General features: G+C 34.4%; 2 protein-coding genes across 3 annotated transcripts; one reads left to right on the top strand and one right to left on the bottom strand.

The window, feature by feature from the left end:
• The first annotated feature begins 7,564 nt into the window (after window positions 1–7,564).
• si:busm1-57f23.1 (uncharacterized protein LOC368621 homolog) lies at window positions 7,565–9,318 on the top strand. 2 transcript variants are annotated; one of them, XM_067398334.1, is made up of 4 exons: window positions 7,565–7,761; window positions 8,245–8,396; window positions 8,478–8,592; window positions 8,756–9,318. In XM_067398334.1, the coding sequence occupies exons 1-4, from the start codon at window positions 7,668–7,670 to the stop codon at window positions 8,770–8,772; spliced, it is 378 nt and encodes a 125-aa protein (XP_067254435.1). In that variant the 5' UTR covers window positions 7,565–7,667; the 3' UTR covers window positions 8,773–9,318. The 2 variants fall into 2 exon arrangements, with proteins under 2 accessions (XP_067254435.1, XP_067254434.1); XM_067398333.1 differs by having other exon boundaries at window positions 7,566–7,761; window positions 8,478–8,594; window positions 8,759–9,315.
• Window positions 9,319–9,386: 68 nt separating this feature from the next.
• rassf6 (Ras association domain family member 6) lies at window positions 9,387–22,155 on the bottom strand. Its single transcript, XM_067398331.1, has 11 exons — window positions 21,986–22,155; window positions 21,088–21,165; window positions 18,038–18,116; window positions 17,617–17,768; window positions 14,079–14,167; window positions 11,136–11,329; window positions 10,579–10,684; window positions 10,382–10,429; window positions 10,014–10,132; window positions 9,830–9,927; window positions 9,387–9,724 (listed from the first exon to the last, which is right to left on the bottom strand). The coding sequence occupies exons 2-11, from the start codon at window positions 21,144–21,146 to the stop codon at window positions 9,649–9,651; spliced, it is 1,020 nt and encodes a 339-aa protein (XP_067254432.1). The 5' UTR covers window positions 21,147–21,165; window positions 21,986–22,155; the 3' UTR covers window positions 9,387–9,648.
• Between the last annotated feature and the right edge of the window lie 2,561 nt (window positions 22,156–24,716).

A 24,716-nucleotide genomic window follows, 5' to 3' on the forward strand; every position in this document is an offset into this window, starting at 1 on the left:
ACCTATTGCCCACCAGGCCTGGTGAGGGTTCAACCATCACACAGGAGATATTTGAGTTTAGTGGTAAGTAATGAATTCGATGACTCTGACCTTCAATCAAAAGAAACTGGATGAATATTGAATGCTAGTGATTCCGATCTGAATTCTGAATTGTGTGGCGGCCTGAATTATAATCACACCATGTTTGTTCGTTGTCCAGAGGAGAACTGGCCCCCGACTGGTTTCTCCCAAGGTTTTTTTTTTCTCCATTCTGTCACCTGATGGAGTTTGGGTTCCTTGTCACTGTGGCTTCTGGCTTGCTTAGTTGGAGAGACTTAATATTCAACAATATTACTGATCTGACTGTACTGACACTGTTGTATGAGAACTGAACAGAGCTGGACAATGACATCACTGTTTTCTGCAGAACTTTACAACAGAACTGAATCAACACTGAACTATCTTCAGACGAAAATGTTAATCACTGTAAAGCTGCTTTGAAACAATTTTAAAAAATGCTATATAAATAAAGGTGACTTGACTTGACTTGATGAAGGGAACTCCCTAGCTAGCGGCACTGCTTCTCAAACACCAGCTTCCAAAAAGTTTATGTCGGTGGAAAAAGAAAGTGCATGTATATAGTTTTGGAGGACTCCTCCCCCTCTGTGAGATGATGGCTCTGTTGAAAAAAGAATTAGTAGGCCTAATAATAATACGTAATGTTGGTTGGCCATATACCACAAGCAGGGTTGTCAGTATCCGGATCCCCGATGCAGCCTGTTGCCTTTGGCCCTTCTTGGTTGAAATTGTGGGAATCGTCACAACCTTTTTTGCCTTCTAGTGACACAAGAAAAGAGCAAGTTCTGCTTAACAGGTATTTGTGGTGGACCAACAGTCTAATGATCCACGTTTAGACCCTCTTAAGCATAACTTAGCTGGATTTAGCCTATATATTGTCAGTGGAAGGAGTGCATCTTTAGAGTAATGTTACTGCATTGTTGTTATACCAGGAAATGCCTTATGTCTGCTATTATGAAAATTATACTTTTATTTAATTTGTATTTCTTTAACCCCTTAACTGTCACCCCCACTTTTTTTTTTTAGACAAGAAAATGCACTATCCAAACTTAAATGGTTGTAATTCACGCATACTTTGGAGTATAGACAAAAGGCTGGTCTTGTTTTAAAGATGAAAAAATACTTATGTAAGTGAAACAGAAAAAAAGTTATAGAAGTTTATGTTTATGAAAATGTAAAATGTAAAAATATAATATTTTATATTTTACATAAAATATATATTTTACAAAACAAGTTTTACTCTCAAGCTGCAAGGAAATCAAAGCCAAAAATCTGAACAAGTTGTGTTCCAAATTTCAGGTTGATATCTCAAAAAATGAGCTTTCAGTAAGATTTTGTTTGGGCGCAGTACCACACTTTTTCACTAGATGACAACCAAGCTCCATTACTGACCATATAAAGGCGCCTCCATTTCCATATATGGTTTGAGTGATCTGAACCATATATTTCCATTATTTTCATACAATTTATGAAGTAGATATCCTATATAGAAGTAGTATGGGAAGTTTGGCAGAATTTGATATGAATTCAGCCTCTAATAAACATAAAAATAACATGTATGTAGGCCTAGGTTATAGATCGGCGCCACAATCATAAATGTATTTTTTTTTCCTATTAAAAACATTTTCAGACCTTTTTTTCTCAAAAAATTTAATGGATGTTATCTTTTGAACTCTTGGCATGAAAAAAAAAAAACATGTTTCAACCAATCTTTAATGATTTTTCATGTTCATTGCAATTTCAAAATAAAGGTCTGAACATGCCTTATGAGTATGAAAATATGCTTGTTGCAAATTGATAAATTACTGCTCCTATGTAATTTATTTTGGAAATCAGTCACCAAATATGCAAACTACAGATTCTAAGCTTTCAAATGATATATAGTTTGTCAAGATTCGTTTAGGTTTAGTATAGAATATTACTGTTTTAAATATGTAATGGCAAACGTCCCACCTGTGGGACGGTGACAGTTAAGGGGTTAAAAAAAAAGTATTTGCATTTACTTTTATTATGGGAAAATAAATGCAACTTTATGAACAGAAATGTCCTTACTAATGCATGAAAAATGAAAACAAAAATGGTGCCATCTGCTGGGGAAATATATGTGTTAATAAAAATGGGAATTTTTTTCAGCATTTCACATTGAATTCAAAAGATATTATAGATAAGGGCTTTCTGTCTCAGTCCTGACTATTGTAAAATGTTCTGATTGGTCTAAATCTATAAATACATTCTCTCAGACTACAACAAAATACATGACCTCAAGGCTGGATTACTGTAATGCTCTACTGGGTTGTTGCCCAGCATGCTAAATAAACAAACTACAGCTAGTCCAAAACACAGCAGCTAGAGTTCAACACTGCATTGGCTCCCTATTAAACATCATATAGATTTTAAAATCTTGCTTATTACTTACAAAGCACTAAATGATTTAGCCTCCCAGTATTTGAGGGAGCTCTTAACACATTATAGTCCTTCACGTCTATTGCAATATCAAAATTCTGGCCAGTTGATAATACCTAGAATATCAAAATCAACCGCAGTCAATAGATGCTTTTCATATTTATCACCTAAACTTTGGAACAGTCTTCCTAGCATTGTTCAGGAAGCAGACACACTCTGTCAATTTAAATCTAGACTAAAAACACATTTTTTTGTCAACTAGACCATCCCCTGTGAAGGCCATGACACGACAGCCAGTGGCACAGATCCCCAACAAAACCATTTCTATACTGGCATGATGAATGGAACTGGATTAAATATTTTGACTGTTCCGATCCCAATCTGACTTATGACCTGTAATGCTGCCTGAATCATAATCATGCACTGTTTGTTGTTGGAGAACTGACGTTAGTGCGGACTAGCATCTTAACATACCAGATAGTGCTCCACTTTACTTTACTTTAATAAAAATGCAGAGTAAAAATTGAGTGAGTTTTACAGTTATAGCGAACTGGGCCTACAGCTATGTTGTAAACTCCCACGTTAGCCGAGCACAAACGTGAATAGCTGATAATGCATTGAACTTTGTAAACAAAAATCGTGCTCCATCCTTGATCATTACTCTAAGTAATAAGACAGACAAGCTGCATTAATCGACACATTTTTAGACAATATTGGACCCACATCTGAATAGCAGAACTACAGAAACGTGAGTTAGCCGGTTAGCAGGAGACATACAGACTAAACCACGAATTTTGAATGATCGCTAGAAAATATAAACATCAATTATTAATCCAACGTGATCTCATGAGAATACGTGTGTATTTTTACGTGAAGTGTGGTTCTACCACACGTACATTTACTAACGTTTTCATACACACAAAAACGTACAACATTGACGTATTTATAGCACTAAAGCGTACAAATACTTACGTATTAGCAGCTTAAAAACGTAAAACATCTAACGTAAAGTGTGAATGTATATGAATTACCATGTATTAATATTAAAATCTTGGCTTTAATGATTCAAATATGTTGTGTTCAATTGTCATTAACGTTACATAATGTTAAACGAGACTACACTTTGAAACCTTAAAATGAATAACATTTCTATAATCGTTTTGTAATATTTTGCTGTGCGATTTTTTTCCTATGCAGTGATTGACAATACAACCATAAGATACACCAAAGCACAACATAAATTAACAAATCACACCCATTTTATTTGTTTGCTGTACTCCATATCTTTAGAATCCATATGTTTGCGAGGAACAGATTCAAATTCAGCCCTTTATCTGTCGATCTTCACCTTCATTCTCAGCAACAGCGACCGTCACAGTCAAAACCCGCGCACGTTATGATTCAAATTTAAAAAATAGCGCCAGTGCGCCTGCGCCACCCTCGAGAAGCGTTACGACATGGTTTACGGCACTGATATCGAACGCTCATTGGTTCTTACCTGCTTCGTCGCAGATTGCGATATGCCGTGTTTCAGTGGATTGACATTTGAAATGAGTGCGCGCCTTCACAGAGAGAAGACAGATTCATAATTTCACGGATTAATAAATTATATTCTGCTCTGTACCCTATAAAAACTATTACGTTACAGCCAGAGAGGACTGCGACTGGAACTCATCATCATTTTAACTTTTGGTACCACTTTTGACATATTTGCAAAAAATAAATGATTGTGATTAATGTTACGCTTGTTTGTCTGTTTTTCATTTATGTATGTAGTTTTAAGAAATTGTTATGGGTAGGTTTAGGGGAAGGTGTAGGATAAGTGGCTCAAAATATCGTTTTAATGTCATATTTTTACTAAAATTGGCATTTTCCTACACATTTCTGTCAATTATGATTTATTCTTTTAACATTATGTATAAAATGGGTAGGTTTAGGTTCGGGGTGGGGTGGGGTTTAGGGATATTACATTCATCTAAAAATGTTAAAAAGGGAACATTTATATATATTTTATACATATATTTTTATGACATGAAAGATTCGTAAATATTTTACGTTTTATTCGCAGTAAAAACGTAAGTATGTTTACGTTTGGGTGCCATAATTACGTCAGTATTTGTACGTTTTAGCACCATTCAAAACGTACAAATATGTACGTTTTGTGTCTTTTAAAGTTACGTATTAATAACTACGTATTAACAATGAGACCAGGCTGATTAATCATACTTACAGGTTGAGATTCAGAGGAGCAAGTTGGTCCAAATAAACTGGGCATTGGTCCATATTCTAAGACCAAATGTTTTGTGAATCCTGCGTTAAACTCCCAGAGGTTTGAGAGTAAAATGACGGGGATACAAGAAAAGATTGTACTGCTGTGGTAATGTTAAAAAAGTAATTTTCCCTGGTGTCTGCGTGCAATAAGTGGGCGGGCAATATGCTAATGTTTCATTGTGACGTCACAACAAATGGTTTGGGATTCGTTTTACAAACGACTCGTTTAATTGACTCGTTTAATTGAAAAGATTTAAAACTTTGCAGGATGTTTTCATTCACTTAGAGCTATATTACACACACTTAATGAAAGGTAATTTTCAAAATTCCATAATAGCAGCACTTTAAGCTGGACAATGACACCATTTTCTTCTGGAGCTGCATACATCCAAAATGATGTTCCCTCTATCACTGTAAAGCTACTTTGATGCAATCTGCATTGTAAAAAGCGCTATATAAATGACTTGACTTGACTAAATGCTGTTCAGTACACAACATTTTGGTTATGATGAGAAAGACCTGTTATAAACACAAGAAGCCTAATGCTACACTATAAATATAGTCACCTGTACATTAAGTTACAGTGTTTGATTGTGTCATTTTTTAAACCTTTCGGTTTATCATTAACCTAAATATACATGCAAATCAGTCAGCATATGTCAGAGGGGTTTTAAGAGTTCATCATCAGTTCAAGTCCTTAAGGAAGCTTGTAGAACTGAAGAGCTCTACTGGGCTTATCTCACTGTGACTGTAGACCAATATGACAGGGTTAACTGAGGTAATCGTTTAATCATCTCGTACTTGATGTCAGTGATTTAGAGTGTGAGTTTCCCATTTACACCCTGATATTTCCATGACAAAGTAAATAATTAGGCCTGATTTGTAACCAATTGTTTCTAAATCATTGTATACAAATCAGGCTACACAAACAGTTGTGGGTATATTACGCAATGAATATAATAGTAAATCACACATTGTAATTACACAGGCTAGGATGTCATCACTGGTCCAAAATGCAGTCACATACAGACATGACCTAAGGCCAGATGAGATAGCTGAGAGGCCTGATGAGATAACTATCACATTGCCACAGAAATGTGCTTTAGTATATTGTAAACAAGGCAAAAAGTATGAACTGCCTAATGGAATGAATAGTATTTTATAAAGCACTGGTGAGATTATATATATATATATATATATATATATATATATATATATATATATATATATATATATATATATATATATATCACCAGTGCTTTATAAGATACACACATATATATATTATATATACACACATATATAAACACATATATATCATCTGTTGTGCTCTGTCATCATGGTCTTCATTGACTGGTTGTTTTGTCTTTTGTGCGGTGAGGGTGTGATTTTTGTAGCACATGTTCTAGATTGTTTTGTTTTTAAATGTGGCCTTGGTGAGAGGTATTTGGATGTCACTGTTCAGGACAAATGACTGATTATCCTCCTGGGTCCAGCAAAACATGTTTTTGGGACTCATTTTTTAGAATTCATTTTTTCTTTGAAGAAAATATTAGAAGGTACCATATGAGACACTACACAAAACACAACTGTTTCATTCAGAATAAAATGTTAAAATTTTAGTTTAGTTTACATTTTAATCTACAGCATATGTAATAGCCTACTGATATAAAATGTTTCTATATGATTGTTGCATTGTTGTATGCAAAATACTAATTTTGATTAAAAATCTATTACTTAAATTAAATGTTTTAGCACTTTGCCACAGTAATCTCAACTTAAATTTAACTTTTAACTCAACTAATCAACATCAACCAAACTTACATTGTACAATATATAAAAAAAAATATATATATATATATAGGCTATATTGACACCTGTAATACAGAAGAAATTGCAATTATTAGAGAATTCATTATGAAGGTGTAATTTTTCAAAGAAATTCTTATTTGCTGTGATTTATCAAGAAATTCACCCAACTTCACTCTTAAAACAGATGTGTTAAAAACAACACAACTTGTGTTATATCTTAACACACCTGTGTGTCTAGTTAAGGACAACACATTTTGTGTTACTTTTAACTCAACCATGTGTTATTCCTGCTCATTTTCTACACACTAATGTGTTATATTTACACAATTTGTGTCAATTATGTACACAAAATGACACAAAATGTGTCAGAAAAAAATAACACAAAAAATGTGTTATTAATTAACGCATCTTTTTTGTAGTCATTCAAAGTAAAACACTGAAAATTAATGAAATACAATTGATAGTAGGCTACTGCAAAATATATAGGCCCTACATATGCATAGCTATACAAATTACGGAATCTCAGAGAAATTAATAATAACAATAATATTAATAATAAAAACATATAATGTTAAATATTAAAAAATAGACATAAATATATAAATATATGCCACAAAAAAAAAAAAAATAAAAAAAAAATAAATGTGACGTTGATCAGGTAGTGTAGGAATAAATAAGCAGTGACATTTGTTCTCAAGTGTAGTTAAATTGTATTTAAACTCTGTAAGCTTCACCTGTAAGTAACAGGAAGTTAAATTACATGCCGAAAAGCTGTCTACGTAGGCTACTGACAGCAGATCGGCAGCTTACAGCATAAGTAGATTACCCTTTTTTCCCTCATTTACACACACACACACACACACACACACACACACACACACTTAAATGTACACATAATGCTTTCCCTTGACTTAGGCTACTGTCTGTGAATTCACCCTTATTACCATAGACAGTAAAATAAATGATTATTACATCAGTGGGCGTAACACGGACTCCACCCTGACTGGCGGGAAGGGCGAGTGCGGCATCAGAGCGCGTCAGGCATTCCGTGACTACATGGCAGATATCTAAAAGCCTCTCCACATTCACTGGATCATTCTCTCAAAGATCACGTAGCCGAAGTCATGGATGTCTGCTTTCTCCTCCTTGTGTCTTTTCTCTCTGTGTTTCATTACAGCAATGCTGACCAGCCTTTGGAGGAAACATTAGTTGTAGCAAGTAAGCTCTTATTGTTCTTATTATATTGGATTGTTTACAACCGCGTTTTCTTTTTTTCGTGTGCGTTAAATTTGAATATTTTAACTAGAACACTTTGAACCGTGATAGCAAACAGGATATAGGCTAGCTACTTGTTCTATTAGGCTACTGTGTATTGTTATTAAGAGATTGCATCGCAAAATTATGAGTTAAAAAAAAATAAAAAATTGTAAGATAGAAAGGCTCGAAATTTCGAACATGGAACTTCAAAGAATACTCTGGTTTAACATTGTATCACTGTAAAAAAAAAATAAAAAAAAAAAAAATATATATATATATATATATATATATATATATATATATATATTTCATTGTCATTCTTCTTTGTTGGTGAATGTATATCATTTTAAGTACAGCAGATGTTTTTCATGAACTGAAACATTGCAAATACATTTATTCAAAAGCCAAGTGCTATCATTAATATTCCCTCCCCATGTCTTACAGGAAATGTGAATCTGCTCGGTGGCTGGACCGACGCCAACCCAGAGAGGAAAGATGTTCAAGAAGCTGCTAAAGAAGCTGTAGAGTCATTCAACACTAAGTCCAAAGCGAAGAAATACTTCAAACTTATCAATATCACATCGGCTCGCACTCAGGTACAGATTTCATATATTCATACTGTTCATGTTTAAATGTGGATTAATCCACATTTTATAACTGTGAACCTTTCTGTGTAGGTAACAAATATGATAAACTACAAAATAGAGGCCACTATCGGAAAGACAAAATGCCGCAAATCAGATGATGCAAATATTGAAAGTGCAAATATTGAGGCTTGTGGCATGGCAAAAAAGGTAATTTCTTATATATATATATATATATATATATATATATATATATATATATATATATATATATATATATATACTTTATTTGTATTTGATTGTTGCCAATGTAACACAAATTTACCGGTACTGTACTTTTTGTATTTTTAACTACTATTTTTTTTTTTTTTAAGCAACTGGCATGTAAGTTTGAAGTAACCCTTAACCCAATGAATGATGACCATGAGGTGCAGAAGATGTCCTGCAGAAGATCCTCTTGAATTTCACATGGACACCAAGTTGCCACAGTTTTGCACTTTTGGATAGTTGACCACACATTTTTTCTTTTTCTTGATATAAACATTTTTTTTTCTGATATATAGCTTATGTAGAATGGAGAACTTTTGTAAAAATGCCTAACATGGATAGAAGAAAAGGAAAAACTCCCTTTTGAAAGGAATTATATATTTTGTTAAGTACCTAAAATACTTTTGGTTTTTTATAAAAGGCAATTTTATAGTAAAGTGAGATCAGTATTTATATTTAAACTATTCAAAAACAAATTATGTAATGACAGATATGCTGCCAAGGAGAAGTGTTTTTAGGTTATGTTTAGAATCTGCTGTTGACAGACGTTTTCCAGAATCCTACAGTAAGCCAGTTGGAACTTATGAAGTCATTTTTCAAACTTTTTTTTTTTTTTTTTAATAACATTTCCGAGAATACAATCTTGAGAGCAAACCACAGTAGCCTATATATATATATATATATATATATATATATATATATAGCAATATAGCTACAGTTAATTCACAAATAAACTGCAAATCAAATACCAGCATTTTATTTGGTTTCTCGCATGATAAATATTGTAATTACATTTGTGAAAACTATTTTACATTATATTTACATTACAACAACAAACTTGGCAATAAAGCCATATTTCAAATGGCTTATATGCACTTTTGAACATCTCACAATCCTGACTGTCCTGAATACTCCAGTTTCCATCTTGTTTTCCATTTTCTTTGTACTCTGTGGTTGACTTCATGTGGAAAACAGTTTCCCATTCTCAAAACTTCATTTATACAGTTGTCTCGGTTTTGACCGGCATCTTTTTTTTCAAGCAATGCAACAACAGACTCCGTTCTTTTTCATACCTGTATGATAAAAACACATGTAAGCCTATCAGATAACACTGTTGTTGATAAGTAGAAAAGCCATTGCCAAAAACACATTTTGTTTTTAAAGAACTGTAGACCTACCTTGCGATTATTTTTTGTTTTTCATGATGCTCTTGCTCTTCCAGCTTCTGCAGAATTACTTTCAAAATGGGCATTTCTAAATTGAGGTACTGCGCGACCTGTTAAAGCAGTGGAAACAGGATGTTAGCTTTATTTGAGTAGTATGCAATACAAATTTCTGTAATGTCTCGAGAGCTAGCCTTACATCAAGGCTAACTTCCTGTTCGTCTGCATCCATGAGGAACATTTTCATAATGCTGTTTGATGGTCCCTCTAGAACACGTTCCCACAATGGCAGGTCTGAACTGCTCAACCTTCGTTTCTCTACGAACAAACGGATATAACAATCAGAAATATGACTCTGTAAACATAGGCTAAACTCTAGGACAGAGAATCTTGGAACAAACGATACTAAATGATGGGATAATTCTTACCAAACAAATATGGACCAAAAATTGAAGGGGGGGAAAAAGCACTCCTACAAATGTTACTAAATTATGGTTTAAAATGTTCTTTTGGGGGGATTAATTGAGGGTGAAAAAGCACAAAAATGAATCTGTGATTCTACATTACCTCCACTTTGATGAATGCAGTAGAGAGCAAAATCATTTGGACTGTTTTCTACCTGCATAAAAAAAAAAAAAGGGTTATCAGTGAATTTGTCTCAAAATTAAGGGTCAAAATAATCAATCCAGTCCAACAAAATAAAATCAGACACATATAATCATTAAGGGGCTTATGTATTGAATTGCCAGTAGTAATAATAATACCTACTTTAAATTTCAGAAGCAGCTGTGTAATGACCTCTTGTGTTGTCATCTTGCTGTTAATGTGCACATTTGTGGTTGCTCCATATGATGGTATAAAAATAGATGTCTGCAAAAACAAAATGAACCAGAATGCTATAAAAAAAAAAGGCTTGCATAACTAATAACTGAAAATACAATTAGCCCTTTTGAATTCCATAGAAGAAAACAGTTGTAGCTTTTGTATGACATTTCATTGATGGGTGATCTTTCCATTTAAAGAGCATGGTCTGCTTTACAAGACCCTTAAAATTTATCAATAGCATGTGAAGGCAACAAAATTTACATACAACTGGCGATTATGGTGAATATGTCAATAGATGGCAGTACAACTACAAAGTTAAAATTAACAAAACTTTTTCCCCTTTGGACTTTTATGAATTTATTTATATATTAATGATGTGTTTCTGTACTATGGGTTTACCTGTATTTAAATTTGCCTGCCATAGCAATAATACTAACAATATTATTGATGATTTACATCTGGCTTCCATGTTGGTCATGGTAAATGAGGTACAGACCTTGTAATTGTAGAAGTGTCCGTTTATGGAGAAGCGATTATTTCTGTTCTTCTGACTTTCTACCATCTTCTTACTTTTCACCCTCATTTTCACCAGCGAGACATCACTCACTGTACGGACCAGATATGAACTTTCTTCACTGATAGGCACAGTCCGGGAAGGCCTTAAAGTCTGGCTCTCGTATTCGATGTAGTCTTAAACAGAGATGTAGTATTGTGTTAATTAAATGTGTATTTTTTTTTTTAAATGCAGAAATCAAACTAAATGATATTAAGTAGTACTGTCAAATCGATTAATCATGATTAAACGCATCGGTCCCACTTTATATTAAGTGGCCTTAAATACTATGCACTTACATTTAAATGATCATTTAATACAATGCACTTATTGTGTAAAAACATGTTTTTACATCGTACTTATATTTTAAAAATACCTGTAATTAATTTCTGTAATTACACACACACACACACACATATATATATAATATATATTATAACGTTAACAAACGTTTATGTTAGATGCGATTTATCATGATTAATGGATTTGACAGCACTAATATTAAAGGGTTAGTTCACCCAAACATGAAAATTCTGTCATTTATTACTCACCCGCATGCCGTTCCACACATTAATCTTCGGAACACAAATTAAGATTTTTTAGTTCAAATCCAATGACTCCGTGAGGCCTTTATAGAGAGTAATGTCACTTCCTCTGTCAAGATCCATAAAGGTACTAAAAACACATCTAAATCAGTTCATGTGAGTACAGTGGTTCAATATTAATATTATAAACCGACGAGAATATTTTTGGTGCGCCAAAAAAACAAAATAACGACTTATTTAGTGATGACCGATTTCAAAACACTGCTTCAGGAAGCATCGAAGCGTTATGAATCAGTGTATCGAATCATTAATCGGATCGCGGTTCAAACCCGCCAAACGGCTGAAGTCACGTGACTTTGGCGCTCCGACCTGCAGATTCGACACACTGATTCGCTGTGCTCCGATGCTTCCTGAAGCAGTGTTTTGAAATCGGCCATCACTAAATAAGTCGTTATTTATTTTTTATTTTTTTGGTGCACCAAAAATATTTTCGTCGCTTTATAATATTAATATTAAACGACTGTACGCACATGAACTAATTTAGATGTATTTTTAGTACTTTTATGGATCTTGACAGAGGGAGTGATATGGAGGCCTCACGGAGCCTTCGGATTTGAACTAAAATACCTTAATTTGTGTTCCAAAGATTAATGAAGGTATTACGGATGTGTGGAACGGCATGAGCGTGAGTAATAAATGACATAATTTTAATTTTTGGGTGAACTAACCCTTTAAGTAATTATACTGTTTTCATATGTATTTTTCTTAGATTTAAAGGTGCAGTAGGTGATCTGGGAAATGCTAATTTTAGCCTGATAACATTGAAAGCATACAATCCCACCCTCCTTGCAAATCGCTGTTCAAAGCCATGCCTCCTCCAAAACACATGAACGCACACAGACCAGAAGCGAGACGACCAGAGACAACGTTATTGGATTACATCATGTGTCATTCACTGGTGAGAAAACTTTACAGTACAGTGAGTAACTTTGAAAACATAAAAACAGTTCCCGATTAGATGCTGGGTCATTGAGTAAATTCATAAAGGTACACAAACTACATAAGCTACTTTATGCGTTACTATCAAAACACATCAAAATCGAATCGTACCATGTACCTACCTGCCCAAAAGAAATACTGCAACCATGGCATCATCTTTCAGACACTTAGACTCCCACAGTTGTCTCCAGTTTGGAAAATCAACACCGATGTTAATTCTGGTTTTAGCTCTTTTCTGATCCAGACGTTTTTTCATCATAGTCTTTTCTAAGAATGTTTTTCTTTTCGTAGATCCTTTGCCAGTGCCACTTGATGTCGGTTCAGAAGGAAAGTTAGGTTGTTGCTGTTTGCCTGCCATTCTCGCTCTGTCTGCACAGTGTACAAGAACCGCGCTGATGACATTTGATGTCTGTGTGAACAGGCTGTGCAGTGGTATGCAAACACACATTGACCGACAGGGAACACAAGCTATTATTTCGTTCAGACTGAATGCAATGATTGAACGAACATTTTGTGGTCCTACTCCTTTCACAAACAATATATATTTATAAAAATACATTTAGACTGCTTAACATAGTGATTGCTATCAGGATATGAGGAGATTTTTTAACCAGCATAACAAAAAATGTTTTTGTAGAGAATCACCTATTGCACCTTTATGTTTCTATTAGTTGTAAGAATGTTGACATAGTTCTAATTCCACTGTCTTCGAATAGAGTGCTACAGCCAGTTTCCAGAAGTAAAAACTCCATTCATTTTCTCCATAGGGAAACTACCATTTTTAATGGTAGCCTAACTTATAAACCTTTAAAGACAGCGCTACTGCGATATGAGTTTGTTAATCGATGGTATTTGTTTCTGCTGAAGATGTCAGCCCACATTATTTTCACATTAATTGTGTTTAACAGCATAATTCCTGGTGGAAAAACTACATTACCCATGATACTGTACAGAAAATTCCACAAATCAGAAAGCTGAAAAAAGAAACACATGGCTCTTGTTGTCTCCGCCCACTCCCATGAAGCACTATAAGCATATAAGCACACATCACAATGCTTCATGGGATTGTAGTTCTTTTCCTCACTAAAGCTGTTAAGTACACAGTCTTGTACCTTTGTATTTTTGTCCAATTTTCAAATACTTTTTTTTGCTTTTGTAGTGTTTTGATTCACCTCGTATCTGATTGTCTTGGTTCATGGCTTAACTCTTTAACAAAGACTCTTTAAAAAATCTCTATGGGAAAAATGAATGGGAAAATACAGTGCCACTGAAAATGGGGGTGGCACTAATGCACTCTATACTGTCTGTGCCAATTGTAGCTGAAAAGTAAAAGAAATGGAACCTTTAGTAGGATTTTCAGGTTTTGTGGGTCCAGCTTCCTCCACTTCATCAATACGAAGATCATCAAATTCTCCCCAACGTGTCATACCCCTAATAGAAACATTTTATCAAATCACAAAAATATACTCTATTGAGAAAGCATAAAAAAGACTTTAACAATGATTGCTAGGTCATTTTGTCCTGTTCAAACTGTGCAAATGGCTTAATCTCATCTAAGACAGAAATTTTGTCCACTGGCTTCCTGTTAAAATCGTGCCCATTTTATTCAGACTTAAATGTTCAAACCATATCTTCCCACTGTAGATAATCATTGTTTAGTTAGTTCTGTTCTGTTCCATGTTAAAAACAACTTGTGCTCTGTCAAAAGCATTTGTGATATACCACAGAAAATATTGACTTGTCACTCAGTTTTTGAAAACAAAAGATACACAGTAAAAAAAACATACTGTTTTGAAGCTAAAGCTGCAAGACTAATTGTTGACAAAAAAATGACAGGTCAAGCTTACCTACTAAAAAATGAAGGTTCTAATTGGCATCTATGGTTCAGCGAAAAACCTTCAACATCCAAACAGTTTCATTGCTCAAAAGATTCTTTGTAGTGGAAAAGATTGGTCAAAAATGTTTATTTAAGAGGTTCTGGGTAACCAGAATGGCATTGCTGCAAAAACCTTTTATTTTTTGAAAGTGAAGTAGAAGCAAGATTCTCTCAAACATTAGTTGAAATAAACTTGAGCTGCTGCCAATTTAACAAAGCTGAAATCAATAAACTGTGTTTTGCATTTAGATAAAGTTAAAATGTAGATATTTATTATCAAGAAGGTGCAAAATATTTATTTATTTATTTATTTATTTATTTATTTTTGCCTCACAGAGCCACTCTCTCTACATTATGCATTTTTCCTTTTAATATAGAGGAAAAAAAAGAAGAAGAAGAAGAAAAAAGAAATTGCATATAACATTTTTTTTTGTAAAATTCCAGGCTATTTTTCATCAAACAAAAGTTGTCTGCTTTTAGACATTAAGAGATTACATAATAATTATAACATGAATTGAGTTCAATCATAGTTGATTGACTTCTATGTGATGTAGATAGTATAGATTGTACATTCAGCCACATTAGACATGTTCATGTTAATTGTTTTAGAAAGACCTAATAGATCATTTGCATCTATTATGTCCAAAGTCAAATCCAATCTTGAAATAAAATGGATGAAATCAGGATTGAAATTTTGAAGCCTTTATCAGGGTAAGATGCCCCTCTTTGGTACAATCCTACCCCAAGGGTCTATAAAACTTTTAAATTATTATTATTATTATTATTATTATTATTCCATAAAGATAAAAATATTAAATCCCTCAATAACACATAGACACCTTTAACCTATAACCTTTGATATTCAACATACAAACCCGATTCCAAAAAAGTTGGGACACTCTACAAATTGTGAATAAAAAAGCAATGCTATAATTTACAAATCTCATAAACTTATATATTTTTTTCACAATATAATATAGATAACATATCAAATGTTGAAAGTGAGACATTTTGAAATGTCATGCCAAATATTGGTTCATTTTGGATTTCATGAGAAGTCAAGATGGGCAGAGGATCACCAGTTCCCCCAATGCTCCGGCGAAAAATAGCCGAGCAGTATCAGAAAGGAGTTTCTCAGAGAAAAATTGCAAAGAGTTTGACGTTATCATCATCTACAGTGCATAATATCATCCAAAGATTCAGAGAATCTGGATCAATCTCTGTGCGTAAGGGTCAAGGCTGACAAAGTGGATGCCCGTGATGTTCGGGCCCTTAGATGGCACTGCATCACATACAGGAATGCTACTGTAATGGAAATCACAACATGGGCTCAGGAATACTTCCAGAAAACATTGTCGGCGAACACAATCCACCGTGCCATTCGCCGTTCCCGGCTAAAACTCTATAGGTCAAAAAAGAAGCCATATCTAAACATGATCCAGAAGCGCAGGCGTTTTCTCTGGCCCAAGGTTCATTTAAAATGGACTGTGGCAAAGTGGAAAACTGTTCTGTGGTCAGACGAATCAAAATTTGAAGTTCTTTTTGGAAAACTGGGACACCACATCATCCGGACTAGTTCAGAAGCCTGCTTCTCTGATGGTATGGGGTTGCATGAGTGCATGTGGCATGGGCAGCTTACGCATCTGGAAAGGCACCATCAATGCTGAAAGATATATCCAAGTTCTAGAACAACATTTGCTCCCATCCAGACGTCGTCTCTTTCAGGGAAGACCTTGCATTTTCAAACATGACAATGCCAGACCACATACTGCATCAATTACAACATCATGGCTGCGTAGAAGAAGGATCCGGGTACTGAAATGGCCAGCCTGCAGTCCAGATCTTTCACCCATAGAAAACATTTGGCGCATCATAAAGAGGAAGATGCGACAAAGAAGACCTAAGACAGTTGAGCAACTAGAAGCCTGTATTAGACAAGAATGGGACAAAATTCCTATTCCTAAACTTGTGCAACTTGTCTCCTCAGTCCCCAGACGTTTGCAGACTGTTATAAAAAGAAGAGGGAATGCCACACAGTGGTCAAAATGGCCTTGTCCCAACTTTTTTGAGATGTGTTGATGCCATGAAATTTAAAATCAACTTATTTTCCCCTTAAAATGATACATTTTCTCAGTTTAAACATTTGATATGTCATCTATGTTATACTCTGAATAAAATATTGAAATGTGAAAATTCCAAATGCTTTCTGTTTTTATTCACAATTTGTACAGTGTCCCAACTTTTTTAGAATCGGGTTTGTAATACTGACTGACTGTATGAGAATGTCCCTCCCCTAATTCCACCTGCAAGTAGCAAATCATATTTATGATGTTAAAGGCAAACTAAAACTAAACACTGTTTTAGGGATGAAGAGATGAGCCCTTCAATATATCCCACTTCATCTTTGTTTCAGTAGGAAATACATCAACACAGCATCACTTGGTTTCATGGGGTCTTGTCACCATGGAATAAAAAATGACATTTTGTTTTTTTAATATAGTATTGCAAATTTTCTATTCATTATGAATCATTTTAAATTGATGTGCCCTCATAATCTTTAATCAAAATAACTTCTCCCTCTTGTAAACACATCTCTTTTCTGTCATTTACATGAGATCCATCAATAGCAAACCACAACCAACCAATCACTTCCCATGGGCAAAATCAAGTTTTTCTAGTTCGAAAAGCAGTTTCACAAGAAAGGACAACTTTCGTTTCATGCCGAATTTAAACATAGACATCCATTGTACAGTACAGGAACGAGTTAGCATGTCATGCCACTGATGTTGTCAGTTAGAGTTTAAGCTTCATTGAACCTGGAAAATTCAAAACATCTTAACATATATTATATTTTATTTATTTATTTATTTATTTATTTATTTTACAGCTTTTCCCTTTAACTGAAAAGAACATGTTACATGCAAAACAACACTGGTTATTCCACATAAACAATGGACAGTTAAAATAAATAAATAAATAAATAAATTATATACACATTACTAACCTTTTGTTTCCAAGTGGACTCATGGGGTCTGGTGACTTAACGGATGAGTCATTTGTAAATATCTGCTTCTCATCTTGTATTTGTAACTGAATGGGTCTCTTCACACCCCAGGAAATGGCAAGGATGCCTTCAAATGTCACCTTCCCTGCATTCTAAAAAGCAGACATGACATCTTACTGACTGATCTGCTATACTTCTATACTGTGTCAGCAGAGGGCAGCAAAATGCTGTTTTTTGCAAATTATAATTATAGGCCTTTAAGTTGTCCAGGGCCCAAAGTCCACAAACAAGGGTGCAAAACCACATGGTACAATCAAATACCCACTAAAATGATCAAACTCGTATCTTGCATGCATTAATTAAGCATTATTAATTTGATGAATGCATTATCATCCATAAAGATATAAGAATGATGTATCACCTCATAGATGGAGAGCTGCAGGTGTGCTTTGTCTTTAAGAAAGCAGTTGTAGTTGTTCAATAAAGAGAAAAATTCAGCCCTTTGAATTCAGAAAAAAAAAAACAGTAAGAAAGAGACAGAGTAACACTTTATTTTGATGATACATTTTAGACATTGTACTAACTATAAGTAACTTTGCAGCTACATGTCAACTAACTCTCATTAGAGTATAGGTAGACTGTCTGCTTAATATCTGCTAACACTTTTATGCTCCCCAACAGACATTCTACTGACTATACGTAACTTTGCAACTAGATGTCAACTTGCTCTACTAACCTGAACCCTAACACTTAAAGGTGCAGTATGTAAGAATTCTGTCCGCTAGAGGCCTATTCGAAACAAAGGCGTAGCTTGATGACGGCAAGTTTGAGCGCGGAATCTTGGGACATGTGGTCTTCACCTCAACGTACGGTGCAAAAGAATAGGGATAGGACTCGGGAAGAAATCATGTTCATGGATGCGATTAACATTATTGTAGAATGAAGCAGAGCAGGACCGAGTGTTTTGGGAGCTGAACGAGGCCGCTGGAGCAACTGAGCAAAACACGCCTCACGAGCAGCGGAAATATACATATACAGTACAATCCAAAAGTTTGGAACCACTAAGATTTTAAATGTTTTTAAAAGAATTTTCTTCTGCTCACCAAGGCTACATTTATTTAATTAAAAATACAGTAAAAACATTAATATTGTGAAATATTATTACAATTTAAAATAACTGTGTACTATTTAAATATATTTGACAAAGTAATTTATTCCTGTGATGCAAAGCTGAATTTTCAGCATCGTTACTCCAGTCTTCAGTGTCACATGATCCTTCAGAAATCATTCTAATATGCTGATTTGCTGCTCAAGAAACATTTATGATTATTTTCAATGTTGAAAACAGTTGTGTACTTTTTTTTTCAGGATTCCTTGATGAATAGAAAGTTCAAAAGAACAGCATTTATCTGAAATACAAAGCTTCTGTAGCATTATACACTACCGTTCAAAAGTTTGGGGTCAGTAAGAATTTTTATTTTTATTTTTTTGAAAAGAAATTAAAGAAATTAATACTTTTATTCAGCAAGGATGCATTAAATCAATCAAAAGTGGCAGTAAAGACATTTATAATGTTACAAAAGATTAGATTTCAGATAAACACTGTTCTTTTGAACTTTCTATTCATCAAATAATCCTGAAAAAAAATATTGTACACAAATATTTTGTACAATTGTACACATTAAATGTTTCTTGAGCAGCAGATCAGCATATTAGAATGATTTCTGAAGGATCATGTGACACTGAAGACTGGAGTAATGATGCTGAAAATTCAGCTTTGATCACAGGAATAAATTACTTTGTGAAATATATTCAGGTAGAAAACAGGTATTTTAAATTGTAATAATATTTCACAATACAACTGTTTTTAATGTTTTTTTAATTAAATAAATGTAGCCTTGGTGAGCAGACAAAACTTCTATTAAAAACATTAAAAATCTTAGTGGTTCCAAACTTTTGGACTGTACTGTATATATATATCAAAACAGTTGTTCCCTTGTCTATTAAAACATGGTTTCTACAAAATAAAACCGGAAACTGAGGGTAACGCGGGTATGACGCAATTAACTGGCAACTCCTCACACGTCCCGAAGACTTGGTTAAAATTGCAATTTTCTCACAATATATAACACTGGCCTAGTGGTTTTTGGATATTTTACTGCAAAAATCTTACATATTGCACCTTTAATTTAACTTAATTATTATCTATTTTTTCATTGCAAGGGAACATTATAAGAATTTGAATAAAATGTTTATTCAAAACTAAAATGTAAAACTTTAAACTTCATATTAAAGGGATATTTCATCCAAAAATGAAAATGATGTCATTAATTACTCTCCCTCATGACGTTCCAAACCCATAAATTTTTGTTCATCTTCGGAACCCAAATGAAGATCTTTTTAGTGAAATCTGAGAGCTTTCTGTCCCTCCATTGACAGCTACACAACTACCACTACAACTACCTTCTATGTGACTCTAGCGGATTAACCTCAATTGTACGAAGTGACACAAGTGGGTTTTTTTGTGAAAAAAAAAACAAAAAAAACAAAACAAAACAAAAACAACACTTAATTTACAAAATCTGCATTCACGAGAGCACCACGACACATGTGTGTTGTTTTGACATGAGAGCAAAGTTGTTATGTGACATGCATTGGAGATGAATCTTTTGTAAAGATGAAGATGTGGCCTAATGGTTAGAGAGTCGGACTTGTAACCCAAAGGTCGCGGATTTGAGTCTTGGTATCGGCAAGAAATGTAGCAGGGGGGAGTGAATGAACAGTGCTCTCTTCCACTCTCATTACCCACAACTGAGGTGCCCTTGAGCAAGGCACCTAATCCCCAATCACTCCCCGGGCACCGCAGCAAAAATGGCTTCCCACTGCTCCGAGTGTTCATGGTATGTGTGTGCACTGTATATTCAATATTCACTGCTCTGTGTGTGCACTTTGATGGGTGAAATGTCGAGCACAAATTCTGAGTATGGGGCACTATACTTGACCACACATCACATCATTTCACTTTTAAATAAAGTGGTAAATTATGTTTTTTTGCGCAAAGAAAGCACCCATGTCACTTCACAAAACTGAGGTTAAACCAATGGAGTCACAATAATGATGTCTTTACTACCTTTCTAGGGCCTGAAAGTGGTAGTTGCATAAGCTGCCCATGGACAGACAGAAAGCTCTCAGATTTCCTCAAAAAGATCTTCATTTGTGTTCCGAATGTCTTACAGGTTTGGAATGACATGAGGGTGAGTAATTAATTGCATAATTTTCATTTTTGGATGAACTAACTCTTTAAGGTTCATTTCCAGGCTTAAATTAGCTTTTGAATTTCACATTTTAAATGTTGTCTCAATGTTGTCTATACTGCTTATAATAGTCTGCCACATGTTATTTCACATATATTCCAATGACTGCAAGAATTATCTATTTAAATACAATATATTAAAATATATAAGTACTCACCTGGAACAAGATTTTCCAGCACCAATTTGAACAACAGAGTTTGACTGACCTGCATTCATTTCAACAAACCAACCCAATCTACAAAAAAAGAACATTTTTCATGCACCATTAAAACCTAAAAAACTCAAGGCATGAAGACATTCAAGTCAAGACTGCTGGATATTTATTCAGATGAGTTCCAACTGTGTTCAAACACGTTTTCGTCTGCATTAATAGTCTCTGGTATTTGAGTGAAGGCAGCTGATGTGTCCACGCACATGTTATTAGCAAACGGACCCTTTCAAAATGCTGTGATTTCTTTCTTTAAACACTAAAGCCTGAGGCCATTGGAGAAAAAATAGACGTTGTGTGTTTAGGATTATTTGAGTTGTACTTTCACTTTGCTTGCTCAGTCAGACCAGGAACATTCAGTGAATTTGACTGACAAGGGAGTGGTGTGGTTTTTCAAGTTGGAGCATGCTCTCTACAAACCACGGATACAAATCCAGCTCCGCGGCAAACACAGCTTTGACTTACAAAAGATGTGCATCTGTATGTAAATTTGTCTGTCAGCAGTGCTCGGCGAATGCAATCAAACAAACAATGGCACAAGTCTCAAATGAAACAACATTGAAATTTAAAGCCACAGTGTGAATTCAATTCAGAACTCATGTTAGATAAAGAATCGAAGTCCCTTGTGTATATTCATAACATTAACATGTTTTCAATTGAATTTCTTACTTCCTTAGTTACCTGGTAGTTTCATAATACATGTAGGCTACTTTCTTGTAATTCACTTTTGTATGAAGGCTACTGATAGTAACATACATATAAAAGCATACTTCCCATAAACAGACTTGATGTAACTCTTTAAATATAATACTGTAGTAGCACATAAACACTCTCACAGTTCACTCACCTGCTGTCTGCTTAGATCCAGTGTCAGTGGACTTTAACAGGAAGGGGTCACATATCTCTTCCCAAACTGCTGCGGCAATAGCAGTGTCACAGCCTGGGACAGAATGAAGAGCTACAGTCCTTGTCAGGTGTTTTTTCTGGTGATTATTACCATGTTGTGCTGTAACTTGATCTAACTCACCTCTTCTAAGTGCATTCTGGGAATGCCTGTCAATACAGCGAATGTATGACACACCCTTAGGTATGAATTGCTCTGTTTGAATTCGTCGGCGTAACAGGAAGTTTTGTTTTATAAGTGACGCATTGGTCTTAGATGTCAATAAAATGTTTTAGTTATAATTTCATTTCCCTTAAATGTTATGGTGCAGGGTTTGAGATTTATGGGAAATTCATTTATTTTATTTCAATTCATTTAGCTCTTTCTTTTGATAAATTAGTTTAATCAAATGTTTTGATTAATATAGACTTTCAAAATTACTTATGAAGCTACATATTTGATAGGGTTGCCATATTACAATTTCCACAGTCAATAATAATACCAGAGAAATTTATTAGTAATATACATTACTGTTCAAAATTTTGGGGTCAGTAAGATTCTCTGTTTTTGATCAAACATACATATTGTGAAATATTATTACAATTTAAAATAACTTTTTTGTTTGAATATATTTTTTTAAATGTAAATTATTACTGTGACAAAAAAAAGAAACCCACAAACAAAGCAACATAAAAAATAAAACAATAAAATAGAAGTTATGCAGGTACTGTAAACAGTGAGTATTAAATAATTAGAAATAATAATTTAAAAAAGTAAAAAAAAAGTATTATGGCCATATTCTTAATTGACACTTCTGACAATGAGCAATATATTTTTACAGTATTTATTTTAAAAAAAAAATCATTAGTAGATGCTGTAGAAGTGTTGTTTATTCTTAGTTCAAGTTAACTAAATTAAAACCTTATTGTACATTGTTACAGTTTAGATTAGATTTGAGCTAGTTTTTAAATAATAAATATGACTTTACTTTCAAAGCATGATGTAAAACAACCCAACGATATCTTGTATTTTAGATTAACTTCCATGCAAGCTTTTCGTTAGATTTCAAATTAATCTTGACCTTACATTTTCTTTTGCCAGTTTGTAAATGTTCCAATATAACCACCTCTTACAAGTGTGTGAGTGTGTGTGTGTGTGTGTGTGTGTGTGTACTTGTTTTTGTGAAATATCAGGACATAAATGTGTATAATGACATGGGTATGACATGGGTATTACAAAAAAAGGTGAAATATGAGGACATTCAGCATGTCCCCACTTATCAAAAGGCTTATAAATCACACAGAATGAGTTTTTGTGAGAAAGTAAAAGTGTGCACAGTTTCCTGTGATGGTTAGGTTTAGGGTTAGGGGTAGTGTAGGGGGATAGAAAATACGGTTTGTACAGTATAAAAACCATTACGCCTATGGAATGTCCCCACATTTCACAAAAACAAACATGTGTGTGTGTGTGTGTGTGTGTGTGTGTGTGTGTGTGTGTGTGTGTGTGTGTGTGTGTGTGTTATTGTTTATATTACATCCAAATGTCCCCACGATGTAATATAAACCTGAGTTTACCTACATCGTGGGGACCAGCCACCGGTCCCCACAATGTAAAGTAATTAATAAAAATACTAAATGATGTTTTTGTGAGAAAATAAAGGTGTGCACAGTTTCCTGTGATGGTTAGGTTTAGGGTTAGGGGTAGGGTAGGGGGATAGAAAGTGCGGTTTGTACAGTATAAAATGCATTGCGGCCTATGGAAAATCCTCACAATTCACAAAAACAAACGTGTGTGTGTGTGTGTGTGTGTGTTTTTGTGACATATCAGGACACAAATTTGTATAATGACATGGGTATGACATAGGTATTACAAGGAGAGGGTGACTTATGAGGATATTACCCCATGTCCCCATTTTTCAAAAAGGCTTATAAATGTGTTCTGATCAATAATACAAATAGACACTCCCCAAAGCTGCAATATTCAGAAAGAATGACAAAACACAAGTGCACTTTGACCCTCAACCTTTGTCCAGCCTTCTAAAGACTCATCAACAGCCCCACACTATTTCAAAATATTGCACAGAGGTTTGCAATATACCATGTTTTGAAATCTCTTTTGCACACACTCACCATGTTTTTGCTTTAGCTATGCATTTTAATCATTAGAAAGTTGCTACATTACATTTCAACTGCATTTGCTTCACACACACATACAGCTGCTAAAATGAACAAAGTCAAAACAGCTGTGCAACCCAGAGTGGTTGAACTTCATGTTAGCCCACATTACATATTGGGATATATTTTGAAATCTACAGGTTTGCTAAATAGGAACGTGCCATTACTGAAATCCCTGGCTCATGGTGTTGAAGCTCTTCTCTAGCTGTACAAGAGATGGCAGTATAACTTAAGTGGCACAGAGACCTATGGAATCTAAGGCACTGTGTTGGAGTGTTGTTATTTACTGTTTATTTACTTACTGTTTTAGTGATTTACAGTTGGATAGACAAGATATAGGTTTGGACCTTTTAAAAGGTATAGGTTTGGAGTCAGACTGTGGTATAGTTCTGCCTCACTCATATTGTATTGCAGAATGCTTGTTGGGTGATCACTGTAATATCTCAATGTCTGCCAAATCTCTGGGTGACACTGTTAGGGTTACGAACTGAACATCTGAGGAATCGCAGCTGTCTTCAGCC

The sequence above is a fragment of the Chanodichthys erythropterus genome, chromosome 10, assembly GCF_024489055.1.
Source record: "Chanodichthys erythropterus isolate Z2021 chromosome 10, ASM2448905v1, whole genome shotgun sequence".
In the NCBI taxonomy this organism is placed as follows: Eukaryota; Metazoa; Chordata; class Actinopteri; order Cypriniformes; family Xenocyprididae; genus Chanodichthys; species Chanodichthys erythropterus.

Coding starts and splice junctions, on each gene's coding strand:
- si:busm1-57f23.1 (XM_067398333.1), top strand. CDS start 7,668: ATGGATGTCTGCTTTCTCCTCCTTGTGTCTTTTCTCTCTGTGTTTCAT. Junction 8,397..8,477: donor TCACATCGGCTCGCACTCAG/GTACAGATTTCA, acceptor CTTTCTGTGTAG/GTAACAAATATGATAAACTA. Junction 8,595..8,758: donor CTTGTGGCATGGCAAAAAAG/GTAATTTCTTAT, acceptor TTTTTTTTTAAG/CAACTGGCATGTAAGTTTGA.
- rassf6 (XM_067398331.1), bottom strand. CDS start 21,146: ATGAATGCAGGTCAGTCAAACTCTGTTGTTCAAATTGGTGCTGGAAAA. Junction 18,117..21,087: donor GCTGGAAAATCTTGTTCCAG/GTGAGTACTTAT, acceptor CTGAATTCAAAG/GGCTGAATTTTTCTCTTTAT. Junction 14,168..17,616: donor AGTCCACTTGGAAACAAAAG/GTTAGTAATGTG, acceptor TGTTTCTATTAG/GGGTATGACACGTTGGGGAG.